Source organism: Calypte anna, chromosome 3, assembly GCF_003957555.1.
Source record: "Calypte anna isolate BGI_N300 chromosome 3, bCalAnn1_v1.p, whole genome shotgun sequence".
Classification (NCBI taxonomy): Eukaryota; Metazoa; Chordata; class Aves; order Apodiformes; family Trochilidae; genus Calypte; species Calypte anna.
This window is the reverse complement of record NC_044246.1, coordinates 22,028,887-22,044,852: the sequence shown is the minus strand read 5'-3', so window position 1 is coordinate 22,044,852 and position 15,966 is coordinate 22,028,887. Positions and strand designations below refer to the sequence as shown.

At 40.6% G+C, this 15,966-nt stretch overlaps 1 protein-coding gene across 1 annotated transcript in view; it reads right to left on the bottom strand.

Annotated features, from left to right (window-relative positions):
* HHAT (hedgehog acyltransferase) overlaps positions 1-15,966 on the bottom strand; it is a 100,542-nt gene that overhangs the window by 8,763 nt on the left and 75,813 nt on the right. Inside the window, exon 10 of the mRNA XM_030446867.1 lies at positions 12,823-13,024. Coding sequence (XP_030302727.1) covers positions 12,823-13,024 — 202 coding nt within the window. The remainder of the gene's footprint in view (positions 1-12,822; positions 13,025-15,966) is intronic.

The window sequence follows — 15,966 nt, the reverse complement described above, 5'->3', positions numbered from 1 at the left end:
AGCCTTCAAGTGAAAACCAAGCCAGGAATAGGAAGCTTGTATAATGGTTGTTCCTTGAGAAAGATAGCTTGTGAAGGACAGCACATACTAGAATAAACCTTTAAGTTAGAATTAAGAGTCAAGTAAAGGACATGGTGGAATTTTGATTTACTTTGCAAGGTAATCACACCACGATAAGTATGAAACAAGCATGACATAAGTAGCCTCAGACATCATAGCACAAGTCAAAAGAACTGCTAAGATGAACTAGAATTAATCAACAATACATTTCCATTTTCACTGATTAAAAGACTGTGTAAAATTATATTACCAAATGGCACAGAGAGATGAAATTGAGGGCCCAGGAGTATTTTTCTGAGATACATTTAGACCTCCTACCTAGCCAACAACAGAGAAAATACTAAGAAGTATACTGACCAGAAGTCATGCATGCTCCCATGTGGAACTTGAGGAGACAGCCAACACTGAATTCTGTATAGAAGTCAAGACTTGTCAGTCCTATAAAAAATGTTATGGTGAAATCTTCCTTTAAAGAAATATATATTCCCCAGTATTTTATCAGGGACCTAATCCTATATCTTCCTCCAGTAACCACTGTTAAGCTTTCCCAAGCAACAGTGGCAGCACCATGGTGGTTTGCCATGTCAGAGGGCTGCTGAATGCCTTTGCAGTAGCTTGTTCTGGGAGTGGGTTATGTACATCCCACTGCTTTAAGGAGGGCTCAGGAACTGGGGTGTATGTTTTCCCCCACACTGCAAACCCAGCCTGATGACAGGGTGACACGTGGCAAGAAGCCTCCCCTGACAGACATTAGCTGGTAAGTTCTTGGCAAGTGTTCAGAAGATGGAAAATATCTGTGTGTGCTGCATTTGCAAAACATCTCATTTATAGAGCTGCTCTGGGACAAATTAAACTTCTACATAAAGCTAGTGATGTTATCAAGCTTGCTCATACTAAAAATACTTTAACAAGTCCCATGTAAGGGTATTGAATTTGCTGTGACTTAACCAAGTGTCCATATTCATGGAGTAAACCAGAGATTCACTAAATTTATTTCTTTTAGAACTACTCTTTCAGAGAACTGATAATCCAAGCACATGGCAAAACAAAAGCATATGGTAAAATTGGAGAAGCAGTTGAATATTTCTTATGGGAACATATGCACTGTGGAATAAGACTGTCAGAAACTATGGCCAGAGTGGCATGAAATATGCTTGATACTACAAACTGCAACACTACAGATTACACTGTTCTATTTTCATCTGTCTTCGTTGTTTAAAAGGTCAAAATAATCTAGTAAAATTTTAAGAGGTGTCTTTTTTTTAGCATATAACATTTAATTACTCTCTATCCTACAGATTTCACCCTTTCCCACTTAAGCCAATCAACCAATTTATCCATAATAATTTTAAAATAAGATACACAAACTGCACTATTTGTTGTGTTGAAGAAATCAATCAAAGTAGCTACCATGAATGTAACACCTAGTCCTGCATTATCTTTCATTGCATCTCCTTCTGTATGAGAGGGCAGTAAGTGTGATTTCTTTAGTTATTAAAGCTCCATCCTTTCCATTTTCTGAAGAATTTTTCTAGAGCTAATGTAATGCTGACTCATATTTACATCACAAAAACTAAATGCAAAGCTCTTTGCAATGCTCCGTTATGTAGGGTTTCCAAGGATTTTTGGTGGGGGTGACACAGATGGGTAAAAAGTTTGTGGGTAAAGTTGCTGCAGTACAGGAGGGGCACAGGTGGTGCCACTATCCACATCAGGAAAATACTTGGAAAAAATAATTTTGGGGGACCTCTTTTATCAGATAAATTTAGAATCTGAACTTTGGTTTTCACCCGTCATTGCATCACAACTGAAGAGCAAGGCCCAAATCTGCTTACTTCTCTACAGAAACAACAAAGACCACCTGGTCACCCTTAAAAGTACTTCTAAGTGCTTTCTTTTAGAAAGTGTTCTTAGATAAATGACAGACCAACTTTGCAATGTTTATCCCTGAACCCTGGTTACCACCCCATTGCTGCAAGAGCAAACACCTCAACGCATCCCTTGAATCTAGGTCATCCGCAATGCAGCCATTTGCCAAAAATAACAGGACAGCATAAAAACAAGAGCACTGGTGAAAAGCTGAAAGAGAGCGAGGAGCAGATGGGCTGGTGGGAAGGGAAGCAACACATCCTGACTAACAGTTACTGGCTATTTTATCTAGCTGCAGTTAGGCTTGGTGAAAATGGAGGGCAGGGTGTGACTGAGCAGCTGGGGGAGCAGATGGGACGGAGGAAAGGCTGACAATTGTGACAAAGCTCTGCCAAACAGAATGCCAATTTATTTAATTTTTAAAGTGAGCAGTAGAAACGAAAATGGGTTGGGTCCAAGCAGTGGGACAGCTTCTAAAAATGTTTGTTAACACACATTGTCAATGGGTAATAGTGATAAAAGTGTGTTTGGGAGACTGGAGAAACAAAAGGAGGGAATGCATGTGCTCATTAAGGTTGGTGGATGCTAGGCATGAAGAGCAGCAGGAGCAAGGGAAAGGCAGCTTCTGAGAGGCTGAAATGTCAATATAATACCAACTCCTGCACTCTGAAGCTGAGGAACAGATGCTGAATAGGCTAAGAGACAGTACCACAGAACAGAAAAGCAACGGAAATGAATAATTCTGGTTAAAAACACATCCAAAACACATCCATTTATGAAGTATTCCAAAAGAAACTGTGGAATCCCCAGAGCTGTTAGAGTAAGGAACAGGCTTGCAACCAGCAAGTAAACAAGATGAGTTAAAAGACCTTATCCATCAACAACTGTCACACCAAATGGAAGAAAAGATTTAATTTCCCAGCAACATACACTGTACCTTTCAGCAATCATGGTAAGCATTCCTGTTTGCTCCCTTCTCCATCTAGCTCCAACCCAGAACCTGTTCCTTTTATTTTGATTTACTTTTCTAGCATTTTAATTTGTTTGCTGTTATTCCCTTCCTGTGGCCTGAGGTCACCTCCTGTTTCTTTCCAATACTTTCCTTTTAAAGCAAAGGTAAAAATCAGGTCCTGGAAGGTTCACACATGAAGGTGGGAACTGATGACATTTCTTCAAGAGACGGGATAATGCAAAGGACCTGTAATTCCCTACGTCACTTCTATAAAAAGAGGACCAAACAATTAAAACCAAGCAGCTGTTAGTTAAGATCTACTTTTGCAAATAGAACTTGCTTCTGAATTTAGAAATAAATGCTATATATAGTATTTGAGAAGATACTCATCTTCTCTATTGATGTCTTACTGAACATTCACTCCACAAAACACTGTCTTGCACTATCACCAGTTCATTTTTAGATTTTCCAAAAGATCTACATTTATAGCATCTCTCAGCAAACAGCCAACCCCCCTTCTGTTAGAAGAAAGCCTCCTACCAGCTCGTATGTGTGCAATACACTTAACAGATGCGTGTGTGAAAGTTTGGCATACACAAAAGTAAATTTCAGTACTTGCTCCTCCACTTAACTCTTCACCCTCAAGGAACCTGCTCTAACATTATTTTTTTTCAAGTGGCAGCTTGTGAAAAGTGTGAAATGAATAGCATTGGAATGCACCATATTGTTCTCTATTCTATGTTTAAAGTCGGGAATTTAACCAAGTAATGGCAGTGTGTATACTCGTATAAACATGCCTCAGCTCTCACCAAGGAGGCCAGGTAAGAGACCCATACACTCTCCTCTATGTAAAGGTCCTTCACATCTTTAGTTCTGTTCTTCCGGCTCCCGTTCTGCCCATTATGGTTCTTTTAGTTCCCTCACCGATATTTTAACACTTTTACCTTTCAAACTGTTATCAAAATGGGAACAGATCTAACCTCACCAATCACTAGTGCTGCATTTTACTTCTGCTTTGTGGCTCTCCCACACTGCCACCATGAAGCTGATAAGAAATTAAATAATACATAGTAATGATACCCATGGAGTCATCTGATAAACACTCTCAGCAAATACAGACCTCTCCTTCACTGTGTTGAGTGTCTGTAGCTGAAGTCATGGCAGGAAGGCAAGAGTGCAACTGCTCTTCAGTATGGTAACCTTTATTTCCATAATTGCTGACACCTGTTTTCTGGACGAATTTTTGAGGTGAACAACAGAGGGAGGTTCTTTTCACGTAACAGTAATAAAGAAGCACATAAGTATCATAACTCTGCCTTGGTTTTGCCCCTTAGCATAATTTACTTGCTTTTCAAACTACATAATGGGCTAAGGTACCAGAAAAATGCCTGGTATCTCCAAATCAGGAGGAAGTAAATAATGCTGGTAAGTGAGAGAAACATTTTTTTTCTGTTATGACAACTAAGCAGCCACACAAGCGGCTTCCCAGCTCACACTGTGGTCTGAAGCAAAGTTCCAATCACCTGGTTGAAGACAGATTGAAAACCACAAGTTTCTCTACTGCTGGCATCAAAACCAGTACCTCTTGCCCAGATTTGACAAAAAAAAAAAAAAAAAAAAAAGGATGCTTCACTCCAAAGGTAAAAAACTACAGAATGTTATCTCTGAAACCTTACTGCAGCCACTTTTGTCATTCCCTGTCTCACAGAAACAACAAAGTTAGGGGTTGGAAAGGACCTCAAAAGATCACTGGGTACAACCCCCCTGCCAAAGCAGGGTCACCTATAGCAGGTCATACAGGAATGCATAGAGGTGGATTTTGAATGTCTTCAGGGAAGGAGACTCCACAACCTCCCTGGGCAGCCTGTGCCAGTGTTCTGACCTTCACAGTGGAAAAGTTTTTCCTTGTATTTATCTGGAACCTCCTATGCTCAAGACTGTACCATTTGCCCCTTGTCCTATCATTGGACATAACTGAACAGAGCCTGGCACCATCCTCCTGGCACTTGTCCTTTACGTATTTATATGAGGTTGCCCCTCATTCCCCTCTTCTTCTCCAAGCTGAAGAGACCCAGCTCCCTCAGTCTTTCTACATAAAGGAGATTTTCCACACCCTGTATCATCTTGGGGGCTCTGTGCTGAACTCTTTCAAGCAGTTCCCTGTCCTATATATAAAAGCCTGTATCATATTACATATGCTTGTTCTTCACACAAAACAACACCTACTAGATGTTCAATCTTTGTAACTGAGTCACAGGCAAGAAGTTCCCTCAGCAGAGAAAACTGGAGTCAGAGTGCAAGTGTGCATGTGTGTGTGTGTGTATTTCTGTCTGCATTTTAAGCAGGGCTCTCACAATGTTTTGGGATTCAAATGAGCCCTTACTACAAGAGGGTAGAGGAGAGAAAAAAAAAAAAAATCAAGCAAAAGCAGAATTGTGGCAAGAATTACTTGCCTCAGAATTATCGTTGGCAAGGCTACAAGTCAGCAAAAAAACTTAGAATGCACCAGCCAGCACACATTCACCTTTGATTTTCATTCAGCAGCTCAGTACAAACCAGCTTGCTGCTTCTGTGTACCACATGCAAAGATCAGGTGTCACAGGTCTGCCCTGGCTCATGTTCACATGTTGCAAGACAAACCTCTCTTAGGGTACGACGCTCCAAGGTCCAACCAGCTGTTCCAGCAGAAACTCACGAATAGTGTTCTGAGCCTATAGCCCTCAGGGTTGACTAGCCTGGATCAGTGCTATTGCTCCAAGAGCAACTGACCTCTCTCCTGGCTTGCTCAGAAGTGAGCCGAGCCTGTGACTCAGGCCTCACCTTTTATTGGCCTCCTCATCCTGCTCATGCACAGTTAGGGCCTGCCTTAATCAGGCACAGGTGGCCTTAACACAAGCTCATGCCCACTCCCTGGGAATTAGTGGCACCTGGTTGCCTCATTTCACTACATTCACACCTTGGGAAAGGAGGTTCCATTGATTCTGAGGCAGAGTATACCTGGATCATACAAATTTCTGTCTAGATCAATGATAGAGCTGACCTCAAGGTTGGGATGCTGGGTGTGGGACAAGTCCCATTCACTGGTCTGGGTTTTACCATTAGGGGTGATACCTGTATCTCAAAAACCAATTCTGAAGTAGAGGAGTCTGAGTAAGGGACTTTGTTCAACTACCCCATCTTATATTCTTACAGGTTCTCAGAGAGTGACATGACAAACACAAGAGAAGTCTACAGCAAGCACATTAAAAAGTTATGAAGTATTCCAGGCAATGCTTACCAGTTAACTGAATCACCATGTTCCAACAAAAGTATGTATGAATTACACAAAACTATTAATAAAATAGAAAAGGCCAGGCACTTGACATTTGTAAAGCCATGGTATAAACACTCTTTCCACCAAATGAAGCAAAATAAAGATCAAAGCCTAGAGTGTGCTGAAGAACAGCTGAGAAGGGTCTTTATTTATTAGAGTTCTTATTATAGATCTAATTGTGCAAGGTGGCCAACAAACAAACTTCCCTTGAACAAGTTCCCAATGTTTTGTCAGATTTTGCCTCAGCTGCAGGAAGAACCTTTAAAGTTATCTCACACTTGTTTAAAAGAAATTATACTTGCAAATATGAATTATGTCATTAAGGAGACAGCTATACATTTGCTTAAATGGATATAGGACATAGGAATCTTTATCTTGGCTAGGCTAAATTTGAGCTTTAAACGTTGGGCTGAGTAATTCCTGCAGCAGAACCCAGTTGGTTTCATTCTCCCCCTGACTTTAAATGTGGAGGCTCAGCCTCCCACCCCGTATTGCTCAGGTACATTTGTAAGGGGGAAGTTCCAAGTCATCGAGCTCCTCCTTTGCCAATTCCTTTCCTTGGCTTTCATCTCTTACACTGGGTGCTTTTGAGATTCCTCTCCATAAGATAAATAATCTAAAGCTTTCTGCTGGGGTAAAGAGCACGATCAGCTTAGCAAAGATTCCAGCAGGAGGGCATGCAGAGGAGGAAAAGGTGAGACTGCAAGGAAGGGAGGAAAGGGCAATGAAATCTTTCTCCCTTCAGCAGAAACGAGCTGTTAGATCAGTTTTAATTCCCTGTCCAGCCACAGCCCAGACAGAGGTCAGGCTCATCAGTCAGCACCTTTCCATGCTCCATACCAGCTGTCTGCAGGATCACTGCATAATGCATAACTTACTATGAATAACTATGCACCTAGCAGAAGAAACAGGGCAAAGTTAAATAAAGGAAAAAAAAAAACAGACAATAAAACACCCAACTTTTTGAAAGATGTCAAAATTATTTTCTCTGTGAAGCTGAGGATACCAATTGACATGGACTACACCTCTGCTACCCAAAACAATGGTAAAATTTTAACTATACAGAGAAATGTATGGAGTTCATTCTTCTGGGGAAAAAATAACCTAACACGCTAATCAAATCTAATATAATACATTGGCCAAAACCATGGACATCATTCAAGATATTTCCCATTTGCAAAGAGGAGTTGGGAAAGCTACTGCAGTTTACAGAAACAGACTTCATTAGTGCACCTAAATGAATGAAATGGAGAAATGTAAGAATTTTACACTTTAAAATCCAAACCACTTACAAGGATAGTACAAATTACTTAAAAATAAGCCATGCTAACAAATCTGTTGGTTTCTCAAATTGAATTGTTCATGGTGTATTTTGTTTCTTACTAAATAAATCTAGAAATAAGATCCTAAACTAGAAAATCATCAGAGGATGATTTTTGAAGAGGCATCTTTGAATTAAAAGAATTCTTACTGGACTGAATTACATGTTTTCATTTTACTGAAGAATTAAGAAGCTAAATGTTACTGTTTCAATTGAGATTAAAACAAACTACCACCTTCACCCATTTCCACCTCTTTTAAAATTATTTCCAAATATTTATTTTTTTTTAAAAATCCATTTATTTACAGATGTCAGCTAATCTAAGGTTTAAATTATTCTACATCTATTTTTTATATCAAGATCTAATTTCTTGTACAGAGCTGTATCTTTCTTTTCATATGGAAAAAAAAATCAAATAACTGGAAGAATGATAGTCATCAGCATTTTCTGTCAGCAATCTGACATGGTATTTATTAAAAGTCAATACAAATTCTGTCATTATTTTGAAAGAGTTACTACTGGAGTCTCTGCTCGTTTGTAAGACATTAATAGAGAATCAATGAAACAAAGAATTACTTTGCTCAAGTAGCCCAATTGTTGGTGGTGCAAACGGGTAGTATGGGTTTAAATATCTCCTGAAAATGGATAAAAAAACCCCACAACTGGTAAAATCACAGTAACACTACTCCAGTTTAATATAACATTCCCTAGCTTATATACAATGTTTTAATGAAAAGACAGCATTACTTAATTCACCTCTAATAAACTGATACCTGACAAATACTCCCTAGGGAAAACCAAAAAAAGATATGTATGTAGCTAATTTCTCATAACACAACTCAGTGAAACATGAAAGTTCAGAGCAGTGTAAGCTGAAAAGTACATGAGAAGGAGCATCAGCTCTTGTAGCTGAAATCAGAAAAGCTGTCAGACTGCAAGGGATGTGTTATTTACCCATATTGTGCTAGGTTTCAAGTGCTGAGATTTAAACTACCATAAAATCTGCATAAATATAGGGTCCAATCTTTTTATATATTTTCTCAGTCATAAAAAGGATTCCCTGAGGGAAGAGACTCAAATGTGCTTTATTTAGATTTCTAAATCTTTCTATTGCAAGGGACATGAGAAAATATAGGGGGGAGGGGAAGCCATTTTGCTATAGTCCTTGTTATTCTTTATGATCAATTCAATTAAAAAGAAAAGAGAATTGAAAATTCAACTTATTCTTCAAGTGTTTTTTTAGCGTTTTACTAATTGAACACCTGCTCAATTGTAACTTTAATAACAATATGTGATGAGGTTTGGTAAACAGAATTGGTTAAAACCAGCATAAACATGTGCTTTGTTGTTTATTCATTAGGTTTTTTACAGAAACTCATCAGCTATGCTGGGGACAAAAATAGACTTTTGTCTTCAAAAATAGCCTCCAAGAGCCAGTGCAGCAAGTGAGTGAAGCACAAGAATGTGAAGGATTTCAGCTTGTCAAGAGACAAAATTTAGGTGAAAAAGCCATACACCAGAGCAGGGTTCTCAGCACCATGGTGACTATACTTGCAGCACACCTTGCACTGAGGCAGGATTATGGGAATGCTTCCAAAAGCCAGATTATAAGAGAAAAAAAAATTCATAGAATCATAGAATTAGCCGGGTTGGAAGGGACCTCAGAGATCATCTAGTCCAACCCTTGACCCACCGGAGCAGTTACCAGACTGAGTGCCACATCCAGTCTTTTTTTAAATGTCTCCAGGGACGGAGAATCTACCACCTCACCGGGCAGTCCATTCCATAGCCTAATCACCCTCTCCGTGAAGAAATTCTTTCTAATATCTAACCTAAACCTCCCCTGGCACAACTTAAGACTGTGTCCCCTTGTCTTGTTGAAGGTCGTCTGTGAAAAGAGTTCAGTTCCCACCTCGCTACAGCCTCCTTTCAGGTAGTTGTAGACAGCAATGAGGTCTCCCCTGAGCCTCCTCTTCTTTAGGCTGAACAGCCCCAGCTCTCTCAGCCTCTCCTCATAGGGCCTGTGCTCGAGTCCCTTCACCAGCCTGGTTGCCCTCCTCTGGACCTGCTCCAGGACCTCTACATCCTTCTTAAACTGAGGGGCCCAGAACTGGACACAGTACTCGAGGTGTGGCCTAACCAGCGCTGAGTACAGGGGAAGAATCACCTCCCTGGACCTGCTGGTGACGCTGTTTTTGATACAGGCCAGGATGCCATTGGCCTTCTTGGCCACCTGGGCACACTGCTGGCTCATGTTCAGCTTCCTGTCAATCCAGACTCCCAGGTCCCTTTCTGCCTGGCTGCTCTCCAGCCACTCTGTCCCCAGCCTGTAGCGCTGCATGGGGTTGTTGTGGCCAAAGTGCAGGACCCGGCACTTGGCCTTGTTGAACCTCATCCCGTTGGAATCGGCCCAGCTCTCTAGTCTGTCCAGATCCCTCTGCAGAGCCCTCCTGCCTTCCAGCTGATCCACACTTCCTCCCAGCTTGGTGTCATCTGCGAATTTGCTGATGATGGACTCAATCCCTTCGTCTAAGTCGTCGATAAAGATATTAAACAGAACTGGGCCCAATACTGATCCCTGGGGGACACCACTAGGGACCGGCTGCCAACTGGATGCAGCCCCGTTCAGCACCACTCTCTGGGCCCGGCCCTCCAGCCAGTTCCTAACCCAGCACAGGGTGCTCCTGTCTAAGCTGTGGGCTGACAGCTTTCTCAGGAGAATGCTATGGGGGACGGTGTCAAAGGCTTTGCTGAAATCCAGGTAGACCACATCCACCGCCTTGCCCTTATATAGGGCAGTTCATTTTAAATGTGGTACTTCTTAGAGAATGCTGCATCACTCCATCCCTTGATAAGGAAAGGTCAAAGTCCAACTACTCAGCTGTTTCCCATTCTTAAGTGTTCAAGGAACACTTCTGACTTTGTCAGAAGAGTGAAGAGAGAGTAATGTCAGGAAAAGCAAAGGCTATAACTCATATTGTTGTGGAGAAACCTTCAAGGCATAAGACAAAACATGGTTCAGCCATAACCAATTGCAGCAAGATCTGCCTAACGCACTAATTCACATGCCAAAACTATTCATATTAAAATGCTGGCATATTAAAATGTTACAGTGAAAGATGGAAAGTCTACAGTCATGTTTCCAAAACATAAATGGAGAAACGAGAGAAACAAAAGGCATTGGATAGGCCTTTAAAAACACTGGATAAAAACAAAGAGGAGAAAAGGAGTAAAATGCACTTTGCTCACTTATGAGTTAATTTATACAAAAAGCAAATCTTCTGCCAGCATCAGTTAACTGTAGTTAAAATTATGTGCTAGAAATTAATTCAACATAGCATCCCACCTGCATAACACCACATTCTTAAAATTTCCATGGTATTTAAGCATTAACCCTTAATTATACAAGAACTTAAATACTTTTTGTAAAATTTCTAATACAGTGACATCAAATAAAAAAGTTCCTACACTTATGTCTCCTCATACAGATGGGTGCCTAAAAAGATATCGTCTTCCAGTCCAGATAAATATATGCAGCTGGTCAGAAGCTCAGTTTGACCCCAGGGGTAGGATTAATGGATCTGATTCTCTCAGAAGGAAAAAAAGCTACTTCCTGACTGTCACTGGATTTGCAGTGATGTACAGCTGGATGATACAAGGTAGCACCAGCTGTTATTGTCAACTAAATTCCTTAGCTGGATCGGTTGCCACACAAGGGACACTACAACAGTGAAAACTGAGATGGGTGGGATGGAGAAAAAGCATATTTGATTGAGCATCAGGACTTCATCAGGTTGCAGAGTGAGTCACCAACACGAGAACATTATAAAGAGAACAAACTCTTTGCACTTATCACTACTTAGGAAGCAAGACAGAAATTATTTTTTTTTACAGTTATTAGATGTGTGATCCAATACGGAGCAAACCTGCTGACTAAAATGACCATCAAAATTTTAAAAATGGGGTTTTTGCATATGATTGCATGAAAAAGATAAATTTGCCCTTTGGAAATGACAGCACGAAGGTCAATAGCATAAGTGAAAATATCAGAAGTAAAGGGAAATAATACTTCTGCATGAAGTTCAACAAGGCCAAGTGCAAGGTGCTACACCTGAGTTGAGGCAATCCCATGCACAAATACAGGTTGGGAGGAGAAAGGTTTGAGGGCAGCCCTGAGGAGAAGGATTTGAGGGTGATGGTGGACCAGAAGTTTAACATGAGCCATCAGTGTGTGCTTGCAACCCAAAAAGCCAACTGTGTCCTGGGCTGGTTCAAAAGAAACATGGCCAGCTGGTCGTGAGAGGTGATTCTCTCCCTCTGCTCCACTCTCATAACACCCCATCTGGAGTAGTGTGTTGAGTTCTGAAGTCCCCAAAATAAGAAGGACACAGAGCTCCTTGAGCATGTCCAGAGGAGAGCTACAAGAATGATCAGAGGGCTGGAGCACCTTCCCTATGAAGACAGGATGAGGAATAGGGTTGTTCAGCCTGGAGGAAAGGAGGCTCTAACATGACCTTATAGCAGCTTTCCAACATCTGAAGGGGCCCTAAAAGAAAGCTGGGGCAGGGATTTTTTCATGGGTGTGTAGCGAGCAGTAGTTTAAAAATTGAAGAAGGGAGATTCAGGTTAGGAGTAAATTCTTTACTATGAGGTTGGTAAAGCAGTGAGACAGGTTACCCAGGGATGTTGTGGATGCCCCCTCCCTGCAAGTCTTCAAGGCTAGGTTGGGGCCTTGAGCAACCTGATCTAATGGGAGGTGACCCTGCCCATGGCAGGGGAAGGAGTTGGAACTAGATGGTCTTTAAAGTCCCTTTGAACTCAATCTATTCTATGATTCTATGGGTTTCTTTACTTGGCTCTTTAGTGGCATAAAGATTTCCCAGGGTAAGGCTGTTCCCAGATGCAAGGAACTTCTACACATGCATTTGTCCAGGGAACACATGGTTGGAAATTTACACTCCTAATTTTAGTGAAGATGAATATTTTAAGGCCATCCTGAATTCAATCATAATACAAATATTAAAACTGGCTTCTGTTCAGCCCTACCCAATGTGACAAGCAGTTGCTTACTCGAGGACCCCAGAGGAAGCTTTTAAGACCATGTGTATTTTAGTGTTTGCTTTGCTAACACTTTGCAAAACCCTCATTGCAATGCTCACCTCCAATACTGGAGGGTGGACAGGGGACTGTTAACTCTTTTATCTGTAATCGATTACTTTTAATCTAGATGCAAATTAGTAACCAAGAACTTCAGATGAGCATGGAGCCATGAAACTTGAACATGAAATGAAGAGAAATTTAACTTACAATTAAATCTTGAATAAGCGAAAGGGAAAGTATCCTCTTGACACCATTTTCCACAATGACTCCAAGCCAATTAAGTGCACCCCAGTACCACAAATAACTCTGCCCTCCGTGCCAATAGCTTACAAAGGCAAAAGTAAGGGCTGTGGAAAAGAGAGTTCCCAACAGACTGGACTGAGATCCTCCCATCGGAACATAAATGTACCTGTAGGTGAAATAACAGATAAGTGATTTTATTGGACATTTCCCAGAAATCTCAGAAAACATCCACTACAGAACAAATTTGTTATTTTGCAGCATAAAAAAAGAATCTGTGTAATTACCTGACATCTTCTATTTACAGAACTTGCCCTACCTTCTGCAAAGCTGTAGACCACTTCAGAAAATTTGTGTATATACCATTTGGCAAAAAGATAGTTTTATGGTCACGAGGATTTTGCATTAGGCAAACGTATAGCACAAACTAGATTATCAAAATTGCAAAAGACCAATGTTCAGGTTTTTTAAACAGCAGTAGTTGTAAGACAACTGATATACACAGAAATTACATGTAATCTTCATGTGAAATTAAATTATTAAATCTTAAAAAAAAATCTAGAACATTTTATAACTCATATATAGTCATAACCCACAGAATGATTTCCGTTTGTCAGAACTGTAGAAATATACAAATATGTTTTATTTTTAAAGGTTGCAATTTCTTTCTTTTTAAATCTTTCCTTAAAAATTGTATGAAGTGAAAATATTTCGTATATGGTTCTCATATTGTACCCTCAGGAGCACCTCTGCCTGACAACCTTCAGAGCACATGTACCAAAAAAACCCAAACCCAACAATCAAGGTGCTATATGAAGCACTCTTCATGCAATTATATTCCATATTTAAACTGAACCCAGAAGTCAGAACCTTAGTCTTTAAATGATGCTTACAAGAGAACAGAATGAAGTGCTGATACAATAAAACAAGAGAAGCAACGGGATTCTGAAAGCTGACACTGTTTTCCGCATCACTTCACTTCCTTCCTGCCTAGAGACCTACATCCATTCCTGGCATTTTCCAAGTAAGGCACAGCCACTGGCCAGCCTTTGTCTGGAAAAGTAAAAAATTTCTATTTTGAAGAGGCTCATTGGCACTGAGCTCCTGGGTACCAGTGAGAAGCTGCGGTATACAAGATCAGCCAGTGACAGTTCTCAGCTGTCATTCCTTCAGCACTAATGCATCCTACTAATGTTTGAGCCTATTCCTACTTGCTAAGGCAATTAAAGGATTTATTTTGCAGAATTTTTAATCTCTAGTTATCTTTTTCATTCAGAGGTAAGTACTAGCTTAAAAATTTAGAGTGGAAACTAATAGTAGTGCTTTATTCCTAATTTTAGGAAGTAAGAACATACAGCAACAGGGTAAAATTAAGTGATGAGAGTAATTAGAAGGTAAACAGAAAACTATTTTATAAAACCCTGTCAAATGCACCAATCTAAGTGTAACATCAATACACCTTTTCAACTTGCTACAGGGAACATCCAGTTACATTTACAAGTGATTTTCAGTATAAGTGTACATTTTACAGAGAATATGAAAATAAGATCAATATTTAAAATATATTTTTATAATATATGTTGTTGTTTTCTTCTGTCTCCCCTTCCTATATTTTTCTTAGATCTAGTCTTTTCTCATCCCCTGTATAAAACAGCAGTGTGACAACTTGCAATCAGTAGTCCAAGAGAAGCCAGGTCTGTCTTAGCAGCCTGGAACCAGGGGGATTCTCTGCATGGCTCTGGCATGGAGGGTGCAGAGTGCAGAGCAACAGCCCCTGATGCTTCAGACAAATTCCTTCCATGCAAAAGACTATAGAAATAAAAGAACAAAGCAGCTCATCCCCTCCCAGGACATCCTTTCCCAACACTTTCGTTTTTCCTTTTAAAATGGCTGATTATTTTATTTTTGTAGGCAGGGCCCACTGTTATTACAAGTTCCCCCCACAGGTGGGTTGGGGTTGGAGGGAGGTTGCAGCCCTACTCTGCAGTTAAGAAAACCCTGAGGGCATCACGTCTGTGTGTCCCTCCAGCCCTGCAAGGATGGCAATTTCTTGTCTCGAAGAACTTCACCCAGAGGAGCCTGAAACAGGACACTGCTGGCCCTGTCACTCTCAGCAAAGCTCGTCCTCTGTCGTACAATTACCCAAACACAACATTTAAAAGTAACACAGATGCCATCCAAGAGACACAGCCATGTGACAGAGACCTTACTCTAAGCCCTAAGGAAAACCTTCTGCTGATTTCATAGGGTCTTGGGTTAAATCCATGGCACAACAGGTAGCTTTTACACTAGAAGCAGCTTTGGGATTCCTTACAGATTCCTTACAGTCCCTTTCTCTGCACTGAGACACGTGGTGCTGGCACTGCCATTGCAAGGAGTGGGCCCAACAGCACCAGCCTGTTCAGTGCCAATTGCAGCTCAATTTAGGTTGGGCTGAACAACTTTCACAGTACTGTGCAGAGAAAAATTGGCTATTTTCTGATTTTTAGTGTCTAAGAGCAGCAGAGAGAGAACAGAGCCGCAAAACCTCATAATTCTGCTGATTGCTGAAGGCCAGTGAAGTTTTAGCTCCTGGTGAGGACCACGGTAATTTTGTAACTGAAAATTCACTTGCACTGCCTTTGTGAAGATCCCTCTGAAGGAGGACAGAAGCCGAAATGAGTCACATAATCTTTAGTAACACTTCAACCTTCCTCTCTAGTAGTGTGGAGAGTCTACAAGCAATAGGCAACTCAGATAACATGCAGCCAGGGCCAGACCATGGGGCCGTGCCAGGCAGTTTGTGCCCTCTGATATAACCAGAACTGTATCTCAAAAGAACCACTGCAAGAGCCCTTGTTATTAGAAAAATGCATTTTGGTTTTGGTTTTTTGGTGGAGGTTTTTTTTTTTTTTTTTTTTTTTTGAGTATTGTGGTTGTTATAATCTTATTTCCCAATAATATCCCTCTGTGTTTACACAGAAAAGCACTCATGTTTTTACAGAAAGTAACATTTACACTGAAGTGTGAGGGAGAATAAAGCAGTGAATAGTATTATCAACCCAGAAGATAGAAGAAAACTGTTACTTCTGTGTTATCCTTTATGACACAACATACACTTTGTAACTAACA